Source organism: Setaria viridis, chromosome 8, assembly GCF_005286985.2.
Source record: "Setaria viridis chromosome 8, Setaria_viridis_v4.0, whole genome shotgun sequence".
Taxonomy (NCBI): domain Eukaryota; kingdom Viridiplantae; phylum Streptophyta; class Magnoliopsida; order Poales; family Poaceae; genus Setaria; species Setaria viridis.
In genome coordinates, this window is record NC_048270.2 from 38,057,122 (window position 1) to 38,079,612 (window position 22,491).

At 46.5% G+C, this 22,491-nt stretch overlaps 1 protein-coding gene across 1 annotated transcript; it reads right to left on the minus strand.

Annotated features, from left to right (window-relative positions):
• Positions 1–2,714: 2,714 nt before the first annotated feature.
• On the minus strand, positions 2,715–6,408 carry LOC117866664 (F-box/LRR-repeat protein 3). The gene is made up of 7 exons (XM_034750941.2): positions 5,482–6,408; positions 4,730–4,852; positions 4,513–4,617; positions 3,995–4,394; positions 3,775–3,904; positions 3,390–3,684; positions 2,715–3,295 (listed from the first exon to the last, which is right to left on the minus strand). Exons 1-7 carry the CDS (start codon positions 6,136–6,138, stop codon positions 3,026–3,028), a joined length of 1,980 nt encoding a protein of 659 aa, XP_034606832.1. The 5' UTR covers positions 6,139–6,408; the 3' UTR covers positions 2,715–3,025.
• Between the last annotated feature and the right edge of the window lie 16,083 nt (positions 6,409–22,491).

Sequence of the window (22,491 nt, forward strand, 5' to 3'; positions counted from 1 at the left end):
CCCTCGTTCCAAGCGTGTTCCCTTTTTTTAGCTACTTCTCCTTGGTTGACGCATATGCAATGACAATCTCGTCGTGCGATCGACACCCATCCATGAGGTTGGGGGCACATCGATGGATCGATCATGTCCGGCACTCCAAGCATGCAATTGCCTGATCCATAGACGCGCTTAGGCCAATCAGCTGTCACCCAGGATCTCAAAGGAACTCTACTCACATGCAAACTGTGTCCAGCATTTATTTTTCAGATAAACCTTTGACTGTCAATGAGTGAAACTAAGCCCTGAGAAGTCACTCTGGAACAGATGATGAGGTTGAAAATGGAATAAGCACAAAAGTATCAAAGAAAACCTAGCAACATATCATACAAAGTGAATCTGCACAAAATCTCCATCCTTGGAAGGTGTACCTGCAGCAGGTTGCCTGCGTTTAGCATCTGTAGGCCATCATCGTCTATAAGCAAGCTGCCAACCATTGCTATGTAATCTTAACTTCTCAAGAGTGGAGAGTGATCTTAGGCATTCATTGCTCACCTTCGAAAATAGAGACAAGAAATTTGAGCATTCTTGGATTTTTCATAGTATAAGAAACAATCAGAACCATCGAGCCCCATTAGGTATCCAATATTGTAAACCAGACAGAAGGAAAACACATGTAATTTGTTCAAATGGGCAAGTGAACTTTAGTCTATGACGCAGGACCAAATTTTATGAATAGAACCTAAGTAAATTCAATGAACTTCTGCTGAATTTCAATTCTCTAACGTCTGAAGTCAAAATACATGGTAAACACTGAGCAGGTAACATGAAGATGCTAAGCGTTTCAGATTTCAGAAATTCTAATCACAATGTCTCAAGGCAAGCTATAACGTTCTTTTGGTTACACCATGTTCAATTTCTAGCAAGCATCCAATATTTAATCAAACATTATAACAGCCAGTAAATTCATAAATGCTGAATCTTTCCAGCTCATCTGATTCAGCACGCAAAAATAGCATCAAACTTTGGCATGGGAACTAAACTCTAACAAGAGTCATAATCTCTGAAAGAAACAGCATCCTACTAACATTGCGAATTTGGCACTCATTCTAGTCGGTCCGCACATGATTGAACACTGTGAATTCTTGAGAGAGAGGTCAAGCCACAAGCAATTTCGATTCAATCCATCAAAGACTTCCAAGAAATTTGAAAATTTTCGTACTCCTACACAATTTTTTGTTGTTGTCCCTGGTGTACGGAACTGCAAATGACTCCCCTTTTGCAACAGGTAGAGTATGCTCGTGACAAAATTTATGTCTCTTCACAATCAAACCAGCACCTGGATTGAATCCTTCAAAAGGTAGGAGAACTTTGAAGCTGAGGAAAGCTAGGAAATCACCTGCTAGTTGCAAAGCTGAAGATTCAGTGCTGCGGCATCTTTTTGTGACCGCAAAAGTCCTTAGCGCAGGGTCAGCCGCCGGAAAAGGAACGGGGCGCTGCGCCGACCGCACAAGCCGGCGACGAAACGCGTCGCGGCGCCCGGAATGATGACTGGCCGCAGAGACCGCCGACAGTGCCAGCGTCATCGCCTGCGCTGTCGCGGCCCGCCGGTGCGAGGGGAGAGCAAGGCCAAGCTGCGAACGGCGCGCAGCTGCGGGAGACGATGCAGCGTTGCCCTTCCGTCGGCGTGGAGGACGGGGAGCACGGCGACGGCGGGCGGCGGACGGCCGGGGGGAGAAGCCTATCCGAACCAGGGGCATTTATGCAAAAAATCGGATCGCGATTATTAATCGCGATCCAATCGAGGGGGATAAATGTATATATTCGGATCGCCACTATTAATTGCGATCCAAATTAGGGGCCTATTTGTAAAATACAGGGGGTTATTTGCAGGTATTTGGATCGCGGTTATTAACCGCGATCCAAAACAGGGGTCTCTTTGCAAATAATCTGTGCCGGCGGACATGGCCGCCGCCAGCGTCGATAGCGCTGCCGCTGCCCGCCGGCGACCTCCGGTAGCCCCGCCACCATACTTCCCGCGCTCGCCTCCTTCGAATTTCTCCGGATCCTCTCGCGCCGACGGCCGCGCTGCGGATATCGGATCGAGCTCGCCGCCGCCATGTACAATGCACGCCGGCGTCCAAGAAGGTGGCCGTCGAGGCGATGCCGACCGTGGATATCGCCGGAGGCAACGGCGACGACGCGGCCAGCTGCCCGGTCTGCCTGGAGGACTACGCGCCCGGGAGATGCTCTGCACTGCATCGTGCCGTGGCTCGAGATGTCACAGCTCCTGTCCTGCCCCGTCTGCCGATTTCAGCTGCCGCCTGCCGGCCGACGACGACAAGGGCTCATGCGGCGGCGGCGGCGGCTATGTCAGCGTCGATGCTGAGCACGAAGGCAATGGCAATGGCGGCGGGGATGGCAGGGCAGGCTCCGCTGGCAATGCCGAGCCAGAGCGCATCGATGTCGCGGAAGCCGAAGAGAGCGGCAGGCGGCAGGCGGCTGCCGGCGTCCACACAGTGGTTCAACAGCCTGTTCTCGCCGTCCGGCGGCAGCGGCGGCGGCTCGCAGCATCATTCATCCATCCCCTGCCGGCTTTCCCCTTCTCTCCCGGCACCGACAGGCTCAGCCACCGGAGGACCGGACGACGGTGAGCCCAGCGCCAACCACGCACGCTGGCCGGACGTGCACGCAGCAATCGGTGGTGCAGTGAAGAGATAAACAGAGACATCTCAAGCTGTTCAGAATCGACTGAAAAGATTATACTTTCACCTTTCTTTGCAAGGAATTCAGTTGCAGATGGACAAGTTTGGGCCAGAAAATGCCAGTTACAGAGACAAGTTTCAACATGGACAGTCATCACAATGTCGACATTCTGAAAGTTTGCGCATTGCATTGCATTGCATTCTGAAAGTTTGCGCATTGCATGTCCAGCTACATGGCCTTCTTCTCTTGGCGTAAAAAAAGAAAGCTGGCCACCGTTGCTGATCATCTTCTTCCTCTGATCTTAAGGATGACTGTCCACTCGATTCGCCAGGCCAGTACAAGCTCAGCCCTTGTAGACGAGCCGCTTGTCGACCCACCGGATGCGGCATCCGCAAGCCTGCAGCATCTGGAGCAGCTCTGGGGAGAGCACGGACTGCAGCCCGCCCAGCAGCTTCAGCTTCTTCAGCCTCCCGCAGGAGGCTCGCAGTGCCATCTCGAACCCTTCGATGGAGACCCAGGAGAGGTGGACCATCTTCACGTCCTGGAGGCACCTCAGGGAGCCCAGCAGATGGCACAGTCCCAGACCAGTGACTTGGCAGTAGGATATAGTAAGCTGCAAACAAACCGACCAACAAAATATTGAGTTGCTCATTCATAGACAATGGAAAACAGAAGACAAAGCCAAAAGAAGGTTTATGAGTTCTTACTTGTCTGAGATTTTGGGAGTATCTTGAAAGTGCCCAGAGCCCAGCATCATCCACAGAATAGCAGCGCTTCAGGTCCAGTTCAACCAGGCTCGTGCAACCGATGGCAATGGAGGTGATGCCGATGCCTGTGATGCGCACCAGGCATCTCATCTCAAGGTGTGTGAGCTCTTCCAGAGCGCTTAGGTGCTTCAAACCAGTATCGGTGATTTGGGTGCAGTAGCGTAGATTTAGCATCCTGATCTTCTTGCAACCATACGCTAGGGCCGCCAGACCTTCATCAGTAATAGCGCTGCAACTGTGAGGAAGAGAAAGAAGTGCACTTTGTGTTCAGTGATCAATGGTTAACCTATAATTAATTACTAAACCATATATACACATCAATTACCGGTACAGATCAAGTTCCACAAGCTTTCCACAGTTTGAACCAATATAAACAAGGCCTTTATCAGAAATGCTTGAGCAGAGGCCAAGCTTCAAGATTTGCAGTTCTGAGCAGTTTGCTAAATGCCGCAGAGCTGAAATGAAGGACATAAAAAAATGAAGCTTCAAAGCAACGATGAAATATTCGAGAAAAACAATTGAATACACAGCTATCTTTCAATTACCCTCATCATCAATGCGGCAATCAGTGAGGTCAATCTCCTTAAGATGGGAGCAGAGTGTCCCGATTCGCTCTAGTCCCTTCTCATTTATAAAAGGGCAGGATTCCAACCGGAGGGCTTCAACCATTGTACAGTTCTCGGCGATTACAGCAAGGGCATCATTGGTAAGAAGATGGCAGCAAGTAACGTCGATAGTCCTTAGGTAGCTGCAGTTGACTACAAGTGAAGCTATACCATCATCTGTAATTCCATTGCATTTGCTGAGCCCAATTTCAACCAGGTTTTTGCAGCTGTCACCGATGGACTGTAGATTTGAGGCAAAAATTTCAAGGCCATCAAGTCTTAAAACAGTCAAAGTCTCGCATATTGTTGATAACTTGGATAGAAAGCAAGTCTCTATCTCCTGCAGGTGTAAAGCAGAAGGTGAACAACCACTGGCAGTGTGGATTTGACTGCTAAATGGCATTCATTTCCATCGTGAGTTCTCAAAAGCGCAAAAAGAGCAAAGGAACTCTACTCACATGCAAACTGTGTCCAGCATTGATTTTTTGGATAAATCTTTGACTGACTATAAGTGAAGCTAAGCCTTCAGAAGTCACATGGGGACACCTCGATACATCAATACTCTGGAACAGATGAGGTTGAAAAATGCAGTAAGCACAAAGGTATCAAAGAAAGTTCACATCATAGTATACGAAGTGAATCCATACAAGATCGGCATCCCTGCAAGGTGATTACCTTCAGTGAGTTGCCTGCGCTTAGCATCTGTAGGCCATCATTGTCTATAAACAAGCAGCAGACCATTGTTATATCCTCCAACTTCTCGAGAGTGGAGAGTGATCTAAGGGATTCATTGCTTACCTGCAAAACAAGAGACAAGAAATTGGAGCATTCTTGGATTTTCATAGTAAGAAACAGGGAGAATTCATCGAGCCATATGTATCCATTGTAAACTAGATAGCAGGAATGTGCATGTCAATGGCGCCCCGTTAAGTTCAACTGAATCTTTATTCTATCTTTAAGTCAAAATGCATGGTAAACATTGACCGAGCAATATGAAGATGCTAAACATTCCAGATTACAGAACTTCTAATCACATTGTCTCAAGCTACCATTTTTTGGAACACCATTTTCCATTTGAACAAGCATTCGATTTTTAACCAAACACTGTACCAGCAAGTAAATGGATAAATTAATACTGAATCTTTCCAGCTCACTTGATTCGCACACGCGAAATAGCATCTATGTTGGCAAGGGAACAATCTCATAAACTATTAAACTCTAAGAAGAATCTTAATGTTTTTATTAAGGAAACAGCATCCTACTAACATTACCACATTTGTCCCCCATTCTAGTCAGTTCACAGATGATTGAACACTTCTGAATTCTCGACAGGTCAAGTCGCAATCATTTTCAATTGAATCCATCAGAGGCTTCAGACCAATCGTACTACTGACCAAAGAGACTGATACGAATTTCAGGGATGCTACCTTGAGGTAGGAGATGTCAACGCTGCGAAGCTCGGGGCACTTCTTGGCGAGCAGCTCGATGCCAATGTCGGAGATCTCACGGCACCACTTGACGCTGAGCTTCTCCAGCCCGGGGCACCCGACGGCGACCTTGGCGAGCCCGACGTCGGTGACGCCGAGGCACTTGTCCATGACGAGCTCCCGGAGCCCCGCGGCAGCGGCGAGGGCGGCCATCTCCCTGTCCCCAGCGGCGACGCAGTGGGACAGGTCGACGGCCTCCAGCCTCGGGCACGCTGCCACCATAGCCTCCAGGCCGCGCCACCCAACGCCGCTCGCCCGCGCCAGCCGCACCCGCCGCACGCCCAGCTCGGCGCCGGCGCCGGGCGGCAGCGCGGCGGCGAGGGATGCGTCGTCGAGCCCCGCGCACGCGGAGAGGTCGAGCGCGGCGAGCGCCGGGAAGGCGCGGAGGACGCGGGGCAGCACCTCGCGGCGGAGCGGGCGCGCCGACCGGCGCGACGCGGCCTCGGCTCGCGCGAAGGCGCGGCTGGCGAGGCGGCAGGACTTGCGGTCACGCGGGTCGCGCACGCCCGCCAGCGCGTGCGCGAGCAGGTCCAGCGACAGCGCGTCCACGCCCGCGCCGGCGCCGGCGGAGGAGCTGCCGGGGTCGTCGTGGCTCATCTCGCGGGGCGACGACGGTCGAGATCCGATCCCGCCGGTCGAGATGGTTGTGGGGAGCGCGCGCCGGGAAGCTCGTTCGTTGGGCGCCGACTAGCGAAGCTAGCGAGGATTGCTGGTTAGCTGGGGGCGACGGCGAGCGAGCGTTGGCCGGCAGCGGCGGGGAAGAGGAGGAAGGTGCTTGCAGCTTGCGGCAGTGGCGTGGTGGAGAGAGAATGGGAAGGGAGAGGAGAGCAGACGGAGGAGGAAGCTTTGGCTTTGCTGCGGACGAAGCACAGAGGAGTTGTTTAATGGTAGCCGGTTGAAGGAAGGAGAGAGGAAGTGTCAGTGGAGGAGACTGACGTGTGGGCCCGCACGTTGTGGATTTCGAGGGAGCGGGATGACCGGAGCTGTTTCTTTTTCCGGAATGGTCACCGGAGGATAGTGATATTTGCAAAGAGAGGAGGGTGATAAATTTTGTTTTTTTATTGGAGATGGAGGATGGCGGGGAGGGATGAGGGGGAAGGGGTTCGTGGAGTCGGTACGTGAGGTAGTAGCCGCAGATATAATATAATGGATACGAGCGAAAATGTTACGGTCCGACCATATGATAGAAATTTCTTTTCAGATCAAAATAAGCCGAGGGATTTGGGATCCTCTAATTATTAAGTAAAATTCGTACTTTTAGCTCATTTTGATCCTCATCTTTCTTTTTTTTCTCCGCATTCAAACAGCAGCCCGAAGTAATCCTTGCTTATTCATCGTTTAGGTGGTCCTTATACCTAGCTTATCCCTTTGCTTCTTCCAAGTTAGGCATCTATTACTCCAAGTTAGAAAATCTCTTTGCTATACATATGCTAAAAGTTATCATCAATTATTGAAGAGATCAGAGTATCAATTAGTTACATCAAAGTTGTCGGCCATGAGTAGCCACGCCACATGAGCCACTGGCGAAGTTGTGGCGTCAAAATCCGACGCCACAACCGTGGCGTGAAAATGAACTACAGTTGAGCAATTTTGTTGTGGCGCGCCGCAGCTTTTGTTAGAAAGCAACACTAGCCTAGCTTTTTATGACGGTCGCAAGCTGTGACATGGCGAACGGACCAAGCAGCCCCATCGTCCAAGTGTTTATTGGTTTTCTTAAAAGTACATTGAAGATGGACACGCTAAACACATGCACTGATGTACACCATCACATGCACAAATGCACATCTCTAGAGATTAATTTAATACGCACAAGACCTAATGTAAATTAAACATGTGTATGCACTTTCCCTCTATAGTTGTACTCCTAAAATCGATAAACACCGGTATTGAGCCATGAACTTTGAACCCTGGTGGGGGTGGCCCTGGCTATACGCCCAAAATTCTAACCATCCTATCATAAGCTAGCTTTCGTTATCAATTAGTTTTGTTGAGCGTTGATAAAGAACAACCCGATACATTATTCTTTTATAGGATTTGTTTTTGAAAGATGCCCGAGTGATACCATAGTGACGGTTAAGATATTCGGTTCAAATTATGAGAAAAATCAAAGATACTTTGCACAATCACCGATCCATTCTCCTCGGTAGCAGTGACCTTGAGGAGCCGTGAGATGAACCAAAATAAAACCACGAAGATGAGGATCAAGCCCTTATTCGCATGATGCTGCTTATCGTGGGGGTTGAGGAGCAAAACCGCCACCAAGAGAAGATTCCACGTAAGATCCCACTCGCATCACATGACCCTTTCCGCGCACTCGTCCGATGGGCGGATGGCTTTCATCGTCTCACTCACTGCAGGTGGGCCGGCACCTCGGTCACCTCGCATCGAGAGGACGAAACGGGAAGCTCCGCGTGGGCCGGCCGGCCGACGACCTTCCGTACAAATGCTTCCCCACGGGGCCCACGCAGGAATCTAGCCGGCTGTATCGAGGATGGACGTACGGCGTACCTGCAATGCGCTGCACCTGCTGCTACCGGTAAGTCGCGATCGTCTTACCAAATATAGTATGATCCACACCACTAGAAGCAAAGCTCTCACTACTCTAATATACGTCTTCTTTTTTTGGTTGAGTCCTTCTTACGAAATGTTCGTGTACTCCTTTTTTTATAGTTTATTATAAAGGAGACTCACTATCAAAATATGGCGCTATAGTGTACTTCATTTTAAAGGGTTGTATGGTGATCCATCGTTGTTGAATGACTAGAATGATGCGGTAGAGATCCGTTGTCCGGGTCATATTGTTTGCCTAGTTCGAGCCTTATTTTTTATTAATATAATCAGCAGCTCTCCTACTTGATTTGTTTAAAAAAAATATGATGGAGATCCAAATATAAGTCCACGTGATGCGCACGAATCTTGTTGTAGATATAGACTTCGTGTACGCGTATGAATTCTAAGAGCATTGGGCTCATGCTGAAATGTACTTTCGATACTGTTTACCCTAGAGTCGACTCATCATCCTCCAAAAGCATGGGAGGGCATAGGGTGGGTGATATGGAGCAACCAAGATCAAGTGCGGAGATTGATCAGATTTTTTTATTAACTATGAGTCGATGTGGACTCTAGAACCGACTCTTCTCACCTTGTTGATGAGTCGACGTCCTCTACTGGTAGTCCCCCTACCAACGAAGGACCATTAGTCGCTTTACCTTTCTCAATGGATCGGAGGTACTCTAGTATGAAACAGCTGGTAGGTCTAAGCAAGGAGGGAAACGGGATGAACAGGCGCAGGAAGCTTTCGCGCTGACAGGAAGTAAGTATCGGGAGCCGTGTGATACCACCGCTCGGGCTGCGCTAGCGTTGCAGTTTTGCCGCATATTGCAGGTTACCCCTCCTTCCGAATTACTATTCATTTTGACTTTTCTAGACATGTATCTTTTGACATACACATAGATATATAGACATGTATCTTTTGACATACACATAGATATATAATTATATCTAGATACATGGTAAAAATAATGTAGGTAGAAAAATTAAAATAAGTAATAATTTAGGACGGAGAGAGCAGTATATTATTACTGCGAGGGAACGTGCCTGGCGATGTACAGTACCCGTTGACTCCGAGCACGTATCCGACGGATTGGATTCCGGAAGAAGTGAGCTCGGCCTTTTCCTCTTTGCGATAGCATATCCACTTATCCCGGCGGCCCCTGTATTCTTCTATACACAAGTTGGATTGTGTCGGTTGTTAGATTCCTCAGATTGGATCAGAGCAGACCAGGTTCACTGGAGCTACCTGCCTCGAGTTCGCAAAAGGAAGACTTGCACGTACGTACGTATGACTAATTATTGCACGTCATTATAGTCAAACGACGTTGTTTAGATTAATTTGCTGGAAATATAAGTTACTTTCGTTTGACCGGATCCATAGAAAAAGTCAATAATATTTATGATATGCTAAATGAGTATAGTTAGATTTATTATGAAATATATTTTCATAATTTACTTATTTGATGTGTTAGAGTTAATGCTCTTCTCTAAAAACTTGATCAAATTTATACCAATTTGACTTAAGACACTTTATAATTTTGATGGATGGAGTACGTATGGCAAGTTTCAATACGGTGCAGCTCTAGATAAAAAAGGAATGTTTGCGGCGGGCCACACGCTCCGTAAATTTTTGAAGCTGAAGCTCTAGGTGCATCGAAAACACTTTGGTAGGGAAATAAATTTTTTGAATTAAACTCATATGTTTGATCTAATTTATTTATCCTATAAAATTTTAGAACCTTTTACGGATTTCGAAGCTAGCTAGGCGCTGCGGGTTGAAAGTGACGGATCATGCTTGGTTTCTCACTAGCGTAGTGCGACCACGTGGTAAATGAACGTATAATACATTATACCAGTACAATTAAGATGTGGCGGAGTTAATTGATCTTTAAGCTAATTAAACTTCTATTTTTAGTGTGGGTTTCCTCTACTGTGCATCCATCCATGGCAGCAGTATATATAGCAGAATGGACAGAAAAGAGTTGGAGGACTTGGGTAACACGGAAAACCAAGGTATGGCACCTGCCATGTTGCTCCTCCGCCACTGCATTACACACTGAATGATTCTTTCTACTGTACTGAAATCAGCAAACGGAGGTATTCCCTCCGTTCCAAATTGTAGGTTGTTTTGGTATTTTTAGATTCATAGCTTTTACTTATGTATCTAGACATATTATATATCTATATGCGTAGCAAAATCTACAAACTTTGAAATGCCAGAACGACCTACAAATTAGAACGGAACGAGGAACGGAAGGAGGAAATAGTATTTTTTTAAGGCCATCATCAGACTCGAAGTGGTTTGTATGTATACTTCGTAGTAGTGAGAGACGCAGGAGTCAAATGGGTAATGTTAAATTCCATATATTTTCTATTTTTATATGGGTAATTTTTTTATTGAATATGTCCATGGTGCATGTATCTATGTTTTATGAATATAAAATTCTTGTTTACTTTTAGTGTGTGCCGCACGTGCCCTCACCTAGTTATGGGTTAATATAGAGTTTTTTCCCCTTTTCTTTCCAGGAAGCCAATGTTTATCCAAAATTTTTAATTTGGTAGTCTCTTCATCTTCTTTAAGTTGCATGCGTTATTTATTATCACTTTGTTAGTTAGTCTGATGGTGAGAGAAAAAGTGTATTGTTATGTATTGATGTGTCCCATATATGCATTAACCTTTTTCTGGTCTCTACTTCATTTCTTCTTCTACACAATATTGAGCTGGTGCATGACTCAACCTAAAAGGTTATTGAATTGGAAAAAGGCGGATAATTTTTTTATACTTCAACAACACAATCTAGATGACCGACTAGACGGTTAAGATGCCTCATAGTGTAGCACTAAATATACAAATAAATACTTAAATAGCTACATATTTTACATAGTTGCACTCTATATTTCTCAAGAACTTAAAAGAAAATATAAGGCATACCTTCCAGAGGTAAAAATGTTGTTTTAATCTTCCACTCTATCCTCAAATCCATTAACTAAATAGCTGAAAACATTTTCATGGGGGCTATTCATTCCTCTCACGAAAGCTCCATTTTGTGGTAGGGTCTATGATTTTCTTTTAGACAGTAATAAATGGCACTATAGGAAAAATTACATTATTTGCATGGAAACTGCAAGACTGTTGGAAGCAATATGGACGAAGGCGAGTGTAATGGCACTAAACGCATGCTGCTATCTGCTCGCTTGATTAAATTGTCCTTAGTTCAGGAGGCAGTGAAAGGATGGGAGGCTCTCTAGCAATTGCAAATCTCCGATCATTCAACTCTTTATAATGGATCTCTGAGGTCGCCCATGTGTTATGGATATGCCTATGAATGCGAATTAAACATCTCAAATTTGGTAGGTGAAGAGTAGATGATAAATTGTGCTCAGCTATTCCGAATGACCAACTAAATCATGCATCCAATTCTTGTGAGCTGGAAAAAAGAAGCAGTGCTTCACTGATGAGAGTGCTTAAATACCGTAGTACTGTTCCCATCTTCCATGGACAAGAACTTGAAGTCCCATCACAGCTTTACCATTAACTTTGTAGGATATTGGAGATAAACAAAATACCACAATGACTATAGCAGGTCTTTAACACGACAGAAGATGCCTCCGAGTTGTACGACATAGCTGAAATCTTCTCTGACAGGGATGAAAACCATGTAAACATACATGCTAGACCTTGTATCATGTTTTGCTATGAAGTTTTGATGTTGCTAAAAATATCTCTAACAACTACGGCTCCAATCTGTTCAGAAAATGTGCAAGTACCATTCATGATGGAAACCTTCTCCAGCTCCACTCACTTCCCTCCATAGAAGGAGCTTCCAAATCTCTACTATTCTTTAGATTAATCCGTTGTACTCCAAAGCTGTTGTTTGCAATGGATTTCGAATAAAGAATTTGTTCTTATAAAAAAACTAGAGCAAATTCATTATTCTGCTAGCTCGTTCCATGTTTCTATCAATTAACCTAGAAATTCCTGACCCTCAAAGGACCTTTATCGTTCAACTATTGAACAAACAATCTCCATCTTCTATGTGTTCTGCAATTTGGAGTCTCTTTAATATAGCTACTGGGTTAACCCCACTTAAATCAATAAATCATATGATGTGGAATTGGTTAACGGGCATAGAGAATAAGACAAGAAGTTTGATTTCTGTGGGGGTTCCTGCTCTTATGTGGGTGATTTGGTGTGCTCGTAATGATATGATTTTCAAGAAAAAAAGTTCACCTCTTTCATGCAGGTTGTATTCAGGGGAGCTTATTGGCTGCGGTTTCGATCCTTGTTACAGTGTAAAGATACTAGGGAATCAGTCCGGGCAACAAGCAAAGCGCTGGAAGTCATCGTTTTGGATATCTTCACCAAGAACGGATGGAGAAGCAATAATAGACTTTGCTTATGATTTTCCTTAAAATTGGTGAACTATTATTTCTATTTTGGAACCTAAATTTGTTGTAACAACTCGGCTGTGTGCGGGTTGTAGAGGCTGGAGATAATTCTATTTTCTAAAATAAAAAGGGTTCCGCAAGCCAACCAATGTGAAGAAAGCATGCCAAATATGCAGCAGGCAGCCAAGGAGTAGATGACAACTGGTCAGCTGTTTCAAATGACTTGTGATGGTGAGAGAAAGGCCAATATTGTGACTCGTGAGGTGAGAGAAACCGAGATTATCAACGCATCTCATCTTGAACAAGACAAAGCACAATAATTCATCTAGTGCCTATTAGTCAAACGGAATAATTCTCCCTATGTTGCTTTAAAGCTACTGTATGCTGCCATGAAATTACATTTTCAACTAAGTACGAACGAAGGGGCAAGAGAGAATCAGAATAAGCTCCCTAATATTTATATATTCTCCAATCTCAATTGCATAGGGGTGTTTACATCAGCATGATATGTTTGTGTCGTGGCTTTTCTGATCTGCCTATGTTGCAAAGTGGTTCCCGACTCCATCTTCCATGTGTTGCATGCCTACGGCCTACCATTGAGAAGAAAACACGTCAAAAAGGGCAGCAGGGTAAGCAGGCAAGGAGTAGATGACAACTACTGGTCAGCTTAGCTTTCCCGAGTGATTTGCTCAATCAAGCATCCAAATCTTGGTCGAGAATCCAAGGTGATCAATACTTCACTGACGAGAGTGGTTAATTAAATACCCTCCTCTCCACCTCTCGTAGACTCTCTACCTCGTTCATTGTGCATATGGAAAGAATAGATGGCTGAAAGGCTCAGGCTAATGGCTCTTGATTTAAACTAATCCATTATATATACTTCCAAGTTGTTCTTTGAGATGGATTCCAGTATAGAAATTGGAGTTATGAAACGCCATGGAGCAAATTCATTGCATGTTCCATGTTTCATGCTATCAAAGCAAAAATTCCGGACTCCTGAAGGACCTTGATCATCAACTCTTAAATAAAGGATCTCTACCTTCCATGTGTTCTGCATGCCTACCAACGTGAAGAAAACATGTCAAATATGGAGGAGGCAGGCAAGTAGTAGATGGCAGCTTGATTGCCAGCCATTTTGAATGGGTGGCTAAATATATGCATCCAAATCTTGTGAGGTGAGAGGATCCATACACGTCTACTTCATTGATAAGTGGCGCGCTAAATACCTTCCCTGCACCTCCCTATTCGTGCATAGAGAGAACGTATGGTTGAATAATTGAATGTGCCAGCATGATCACCTTCATTATTGTCTGGGACATTGGAGATGAACAAACTATGGCATTGGCATTAGGAGCTCTGGTATTCCCATTTTGGTTGAGGCACAGAAAATAGCAAGGGGAAAAGATTTCAGCTCAATTGGGTCTGCCTAAACCGAACTAAAGTTCATCCAGTGTCTAGTTATTTGGTGAAAGGAAATCTTGCTGGCACATTTGCCATCCGCGTCGCATTCGTCGGTAGTAGCACAAAAGAATAAGGAATAACGAATAAGGTGTCATTCAGATGATGAACTACTGTGAGTTTATTAGAGTACTGTACAGTAATTGTAATCTTTGCAGAGGGAAGTATGAAGCATGAGGTTAGTGACATATTTGTGCTCTGGAGTCTGGATTGTGCCTCTCTGAATAAGCTTTTAACTTTTCTTCTTTACTGCTAGTACTAGTATTCGCATGCGTGCCCAGCGAGTTGTAGTATTCCCAAACCATGACCAGCTTAAGCGTTCTCTTAGAGAGCTAAGGATCGGAGTAGATGACAACTAGTCAGCTTTTTTGAATGACTGCCTCAATCAAGCATCCAAATCTTGTGAGGTGGGAGAATCCAAGGTGATCCATACTTCACTGACAAGAGTGCTTAAATACCCTTAATTCTCTCCACCTTCTTCATTTGTGCATAGAGAGAATACATGCATGTCTCAATGGTTCAATCTGATAACTAACGCTCGTGCATTTGGGATGTTGGAGATAAACAAACAATGTAAACAACAATGGAGGAGGATTGCACTGGCTCCTTGTTGGCAAAGGCATTCGGTAACAATGAAAGCCCTCATGTTGCAAGAGAATTTTTCAGCTGTATGGAGGCCAATTGAAGCAAACACTTACTCAGATCCATCTATTTTCTAGTTATTGGGGAGAAGGAAGTCTGTCTATCTCGCTTCGAATGCGCAGAACAGCACTAGATCTTAAGTAATTGTGGGAGCGGGTCTCCCTTCTTAATGAAGCATTATGATTTCATTATTTGTATGATATATGTTTTTTTTTCGAGAATACGCAGGAGAGCTGCGTACTTTGTATGATATATGTGATTTTTAATAATTATAAGAATAACGCCAGCTGCCAAGATAGCTAATAAAGCAGATTTTTGGAATCAAGGACGAACTGCTGCGCTCAACAGCAGCAGCAAAAACACCGGCTCAAATCATAAGCAGCGTTAACGACACGTCAGCCAGATTCCTCGCCATCATCACCACCACCAACAAGAACAACGTTAGTGACTCGTCCTAAGCTTCTTTTATTAGTCTAAGCTCTAAATGACTGTTCAGAAATGCGAAATTTTTCATGGGGCAACGAGTTCATGATAGCTGAACAGCTGTTCTGAGTGACTGTAAATCATGCATTCCATTCTTTTCTTCTGAAGTGAAAGAAACACGTGTTATTCACTGTTTAGAGTTCTTAAATACGCTGCACCTATATCATATTCTGAGAGATTGCTTGGCTGATAAAGGTGCAGCCTCAAATTTGGCAGGAAGCTAAGAGTTGAGTCCAATTGTTCATCTGTTACTAATGATTATAATAAGCTAAGTTTATAACTGAATGAAGCACGTGAAGCTTGTGAGGTGAGATAACAAAACATAAATCCCCACTCGACTAATCAGAGGATCTATATAGTATATTTTTTTTATTCTTGTGAGGTTGTCCATGTATGATGTGTAGTCTATGAATAATGCAAAGTAAATGATTGAAATCTGGTAGCACACAAAGAGTTGGTGACAGTCGATAGCTGATTTGAATAATTGATTAACCATGCATCCCATTCTTATGATAAGAGAAACCAAATGTGTGACGTCTGTTAAGAGTGCATAAATAGCCATGTATCTCATCTTGTGTTGCACGAGCCAATAGATGCCTAAAATCCCATGAGATATTGGAGAGGAACAAACTACGATGATCCCTATTTCAAGTCTTCCTCCTCTTTTTGGCTGTTGACTCTGACTACGAATGTGATGATTCAGAAGATGAAGAAACTCGAACTCCTAATAAGGTGTGCACTGGTCGACCCTGTTTGTTCTTATTGTAGCATGCTTGTTACCCTTGCTTGCTTGTTCTTCACATACTCCTTTTTGTGTTCAATTACCAACGAAAAGTGACCACCGTAGCTGAATTTTGTTTTATTCCAGGTGACAAAAAGGGCTTTAATGTGGCAAATGGGATACTCATTTGAGAAAGGATGCTACAAAGGTTCATGAATGCTACAACTGTTCAAAGGAGAAGTTCCCCAATTGTGAACACCCCTGTTCTTTGAGAGTTTAGTACTTAGTAGACATTTAACTCAGAAGAGAAAGATTGACTGCATGAAAATGAAACATCAAGCTGATTAGTACTTAGTAGACATATAACTCAGAAGAGAAAGATTGACTGCATGAAAATTAAACATCAAGCTGATGATAAAGGGTTGACTGAATGAAAACATCAATCTTCTTTTTTAGAAAAAGAAAACATCAATCTGACGAGAGGGTCCTTTTGTAGATAATCTCTTGGAGCAAAGCACTCCATCCTTTGAATGTAAGTTAGCATCGAAATATTATTTGCAGATACTCTCTCAGAGCAAAAGACTCATCTTTTGGCAAAGGACTGCAGAAATGCAACACAATGTTGCAACATCACAGCAGCTGATACAAGTAGGCCAGTGAGCAGGCAAAATGGATCCTACGACAGTGTTTATGAAGTGATTGGAAGTTGGAACTGGGCCAAGTGTGTTGTTGTTCCTACTGGTACGCATAGAGTAAAATGCATAATGCTAATGTAATGTTGGACCAGCGGGGAGCGTTCGTGCCACTGCAGCTCATGGGGCTGGGCACGCCGTGGTGCCTCGCCGTGTGCGCCGCGGCGCGCAGGCCGGTGAGCCATGGCGTGCAGCGGGTGTGGCAGCAGCAGCAGAGCTCGATGGCAAGCAGCAGGCGACGGCGAAACCGTGTCCGGCGAGGCGCGTCACGGCGCACGCGGGCAGGAGCCGGCGTCGCGACGAGTGCTCGCCGGTCATGGCCGCTGCAACCATTGGGAGTTATTGAGAATGGACATGCATGACGGGGAGAAACCCCCGCGACGCGGCGGCACTCCGGCGAGCCACGGAGAGCAGAGGATGCGGCGCGCTTGCAGCAACCAGGGGGGTCCAGGGTATGCACGGGATGCTTTTTGCATCCGGGATGCACCCAATTTTTTTCCCTCCAGGGGAAATACTGTCCACCCTCTGGGCCCATTGTAGCCATAGGATGGGAGATGTGCGGGTGAGATCGGCCGCGGATCGCATAAAGGGTGCCGGTCGTCGTCCTCGCCAGGCTGGCCGGGGGATGGACGGCGCCATGGCGGAGGCCGGCTCTGGCTGGGTGGACCTCCAGTGCAGAGCGGCGTGGGGAGCTCCACGGCGAGCCCTGCCTCTGGAGCCGCTGGGCAACTGGCAGCTCCTCTGAGCTAGTCGTCGCCGCCGCCGGGGCCTGTCTTGTCTCCTGACGAAAGCTTGCCAAGGATTGCAACAGGGGACACTAGTGACGACAGAGTAATTCCTCATGTTCTACCCACTAAACGCCCAAAAAGTTGCAGCATACAAAGAGTTGGTGGCAGTTGATCAGCTCTTTCGGATGACAGAGTAATTATGAATCCAATACTTGTGAGTTGTAAGGTGATAGAAACAAAAATGTGTGCTTCATCGATGAGTGTGCTTAAATACCGCTGCCAGCACCTCTTGTCTTAGATTGCACACGGACGATTAGACAAGCGCAGCTTGACGATTCCGTGGGATATTGGAGATGAGCAAACTACAACAACCGCATCTTGAATTCCTCCAGATCATTCAGAGTGATAACACTAAGAATGAGTGTGAGTATGATACGGAAGATGATCAAATTCTAACTCCCAAGAAGGTGCCAGATAAGTTAACAGTAATTGTTTCTTAAGATTCTACCGTGTCTAATGCCCGTTTTGTATTTTTTTAACAGTGTCATGGCGGAGGGCGCAGGCTAGGTGGGCACCTTCGTGGTTGTTGCGTTCGTCCGCCTGCTTCGGAGTTGCATGGGGTTATCGCACAGCTGCTTCGCCGCTTATCTTCTGATGCAGGCTTGCAGCTGAGGTTCCAAGGATTGATCGTGGACTGAAAGCCAATGTGAATGCAATCTGGTCTAGCATGTCGCAATTGAACACCCGTCTGAATCAAGCGAATTCTTGATTGACGAGCCTATCTATTTGTTGACAGTGCTACTTGCATTTTCAAAAGACAAAGCAAGCAATTGAGTGTTGTACGCCGGTGCATGCATGTAGCTGGTGTCAGTTTCCTAGTTGCTATGCTGAATTTCCCCATCTTCTCAACCACCTAAAAATGGTCAGTTTTCAGGTAGCTTGGATTAGGCAAACTGCTGGGAATTGTAGTTCTAAAATTACTGAAACGTGCTGCAACGGAATAAAATTTTAAGCGCTTGTTGCATTATCTGGTCTATCAAATTCTGAAGTCAAAATTTGTGAGGCTATACATGTGTGTCCTGCATGCATGTCCATCAACAATGCAATGTAAATGGATTAAATCTGGCAGAACGCAAAGTGTTTGTGACAGTAAATCAGCTGCTGTTTTGAATAACTGATTAATCATGCACCCCTTTCTTTTGAGGCCAGAGAAACCAAAAGCGTGTTGTCTGATGTGAGTGCTTAATACCAATGCACCTCTCATCTCAGAGTCCATGGGCAATAGGTGCCTAACAATTCCGTGGGATCGATATTGGAGATTAACAAACTGGTAATCGCATCATAGCATCTCAACCCCTTTTTGGTCGATGACTCAGACGATGAAAGGTGATTATTTGGAAGACGTAGAACTTCAACTCGTATAGAAGGTGTGCGCCAGATATATAGTTGGTCTTCCCTAGTGCATATAATTTTGCCACTGCAATCTGCTGAAGTTGGCAGGAAAAGACAATATTGTCCAACTGTGTTTGTTCTTTTTTTTTTATCGTTGCATGTTTGTTACCCTTTTTTCAGTTTTGTTTTGTGTTCAACTACCGATAAAGCTTAGCACTTTAGCTGAATTTTCTTTTATGTCCGATGACAAAATGATGCTGATGTGGCCACTTGGATCTTCATGTGGTAAACTAGGCAACAAAGGTTCCTGCATGTGAAAACTAGCCAAATGAGAAATCCCACAATATGAAAGACAAAGAGTGTATACTTGTGGTAGCTAGTGGAAAGACAATGTGAGGTCCCACTTTAGTTGTTGTAATAGACACACATTCCCAAATAAAATGATGGTTGAATATTCCTTCAGCGTTCAATGTTTAGTAGGTTGATACGTACTTCACAAGAAAGGCAAGCCTAATTATCAGCTTGATCAGAGGTCTTTTACAAATTGAATCTAAAGATGAAAAATTGAATATTCTTTAAGGAAAACAAATGAAAGAAAGTATCAAAATTATGGGTAAATATTCTACCAGAGCAAAGTATCTTCGTCCTTTGGCAAAGTACTGCACAAGTACCAGAGCAGTGTGGAATTGAACAACAATGTATGACTGTACTAATAAGTGCATTTATGTACTCTTGCTCTTTCACCTTCTTTTATGAAGAGGATGCATGGGTGTTATTAGGTGCAAATTGACAATTAGTTCCGTGGGATACTGGAGATAAACAAAAAAATAATGATGATATGCTAAACATTATTCTAAAGGACAGAAAATATCAAGATGAAGATTTGAGATGAATAATGGAGGTACCGAACCAAATGAAACAAGCTCTCTCGAAATATTTTCATAATTTCATCACATATGTTGCACTATGGGCCGGCCCAAGCACGACACGAAAAAGCACGGTCCACGAATGGCCCGGCCCGTGACTCATAGTGCCAGTGCTGGGCACGGCACGGCCTTAGTGCCGTGCCTAGGCTGCCATTTCGGCCCGTAGTGCCGGCACGGGCACGACACGCTTAATGGGCCAGCACGATAGCGGTCCAATTCCTCCCGGCCGTTGGATGCCATCAGAATGCACCAGCACCGTTAGATGAGTGGAGAGTGACATATATAAAGAAATATGTGCCTGGAACCCCTAACTCCCTGGCTGTTGGCTCCCTGCTTCTCTCCCGTGGCCGCCCGCCCGCCCGTGTGGGGCCGCCACCGGAGCGCCACCGCGGCTCCTCCCCTCCCTCTCTTGCTCTCTCCTGTGGCCGCCCGCGGGGGGCCGCCGCCGCCGCCGGGGTGCAACCCCGCAGCCGGGAGGCGCGGCCGCCGGGAGGAGTGGAGGGCCCCCGCCGCTGCCGCCACTGGGGTGCAGCCGCCGGGAGGAGTGGAGGAGCCCCCGCCGCCGCCGCCGGGAGGAGTGGAGGAGCGCCCCCCCCCCCCCCCCCCCCGCCGCCGGGAGGAGTGGAGGGGCCCCGCCGCTACCGAGGTCCACCGCGGTCGGGAGGAGCGGAGCTGTGGAGGGGCGCGGGCACGATGGGCTGCCGTGCCGGCACGACATGGCTAATCAGCTTGAGGGCCGTGCCCGTACCGAGATGTCGGCATGATGGCACTACGAGGCACGGCACGACGAAGCCACCGTGCCGCATAGTGCCGTGCCGTATAGTGCCGTGCCGCGTCGTGCCTGTGCCCGTGCCGTGCCGTGCGGCCCGGTTGGCCACCTATAGATAATGATAAGCCTCGATGAGATGCAGAGCTTGGACGACGTTTTCCAAGCGTGTTGTTAATTCCTCTTATTATGAGTCAAAATGTTCGTATAACATGCTAATGCAATTCGACGTTGTCAAGCGGAGCAGTCCGACCTGACGACCCAGCTGGATGGACAACCTTCCTGCAGCAGGGCTCCAACCAAGGAGGACACTGAATGCAAATACCGCGCGTCGTCGCCGGCGTACATCGGCAAGTTGCTCGTTTCGCTGGGCCGCCGGTGACTGTCGTGGTGAATGTGATGACTGTCGTAGTGCGTGGCCCTCGCCGCTCGTGGTTTGAGGCGGTCGGGGCCGGGGCGACGGGCATTGCGTGGCTGCTGCCAGGACACAGGCATGCGGCGGCGCGGCAGGAGACCTAGATGGTGCCTGCTCGGCGATGTCGTAGGCATGTAGCCTCGGTGGACGCGCGGTGGTCAGCGCAGGCGGCAGGCCGGCAGGGGCGTGGCGTGGCGCACGCGGCCAGGGATCCAAGGAGAGCTCACCGGTCATGGTCTCCTGGAGGACGGAGATGAGAGTGACAAGCCTACCTGATGCGGTGGCGCTCCGGCGAGCCATGGAGAGCAGCGGAGGCGTCGGGCTTGCGACGACCAGGAGTGTGGGATATGGACGGTATTATATTTGAAATACCGTCCACCCGGCCCTTTTTATCCGTCGGATGGAAGATGTGCATGGTTTCAGCGCCAGCGGAGCCATGCATGGTGTCCTCGCAAGGCAGTCGCGGCCCTCGCGGGAGCTCGGCGGCGCCATGGAAGAGGGCTTAGGCCGGGTGAACCGCGAGACCCGAGCGTGGCGCGGCAGCCGGAGGAGCCCGAGTGCCAGACTGCGAGCCCGGAGCATCGCCGGAGGAGGTCGCTCGCTGGGCAATGCAAGTGGCAGCCTCGTCGATCGTCGCATTCATCGAGAAAACCGGAGCTTCCACCAGCGGCCTGCTTTCTTCAGAGTTGCACCGGGTCATCATACAGCTCCAGTCCGACGCACCGGCCTGCTTCGCCTAGCAACTGTCCAACACCCGTCTGAATCAGGCCAAGATTACGTTGGTGAGCCCATCAGCTTGTTGATAGTGTTGCTGCTGTGTCGATCGTGCACCTTGGGATCCTCGTCACAAGATGCAGAAAATGTTATCGTCAAGCTCGATGATATAGTCTTCACAGCCCTGCATCTTCTGAGAAAAGAGAGCCAATGCAGAGTACATGCAGAAACATGAAACTGTCAAAACAAGCTTGGAATCCGGCACCGTGCGAAGAGTAGTTGCGACAGTTGGTCAGACGGTTTGAATGACAGTAATCACACGCATCCCATTCTTGTGGAGGGGAGATGTATGCATATGACTGATGATAGCCCTTAAATACTCCTGCAAATCATACCTTAGATAGATGGATTGCATATATATGGTGCAGACTGAAAATTCAGTGGGGATATTGGAGATAACCAAACTATACAGATCACAATCATATGTCCCTTTGCAGCTTCTGGAAGATGATTTGTGAGACGAACAAATTAGAACTACTTGCCGGAAGGTGTATGCAAGATAGCTGAGTTTGCACCTATATATAACTTCTGCAATCTTGTCTGATGCTTTTTCGTTCTTTGTCGTTGTTGGCTCAAGCTTGCTTAAAGTTATGCAAAGTATGGAAACCGCTTGGCAATTATTTGAAATTTTTCTCAATTAATTAAAAGATTTTATTGTGATATTATTTGTAGGTTTTGTTAGTCACAAATGATAACAATGTTAATGGCTTGCCCTTTGTTTCAGGACTTTTGGCAGTGAGTTAGCCCTCTAGTCTCCGTGCAAAGATAATTCATAAGAAGCATCAAACCTTGAGGAATTAGCAGTTCTGTGCTCCGTAATGTGCTGATAATCATGTAACTGGCTGGTACAAGACGGATATATGTTTTGTAGTGGACCAAGAGTTTGTGATGGGGTAATTCTATGACTTTGGGGCTACAGTCTCATTCGCATGTATCACATTTTTTTTTAAGATATGTTCTTGCATTGCTAAACTTATTAGTTTCTTGCTCTCTGCACGCTTATTAGTTTCT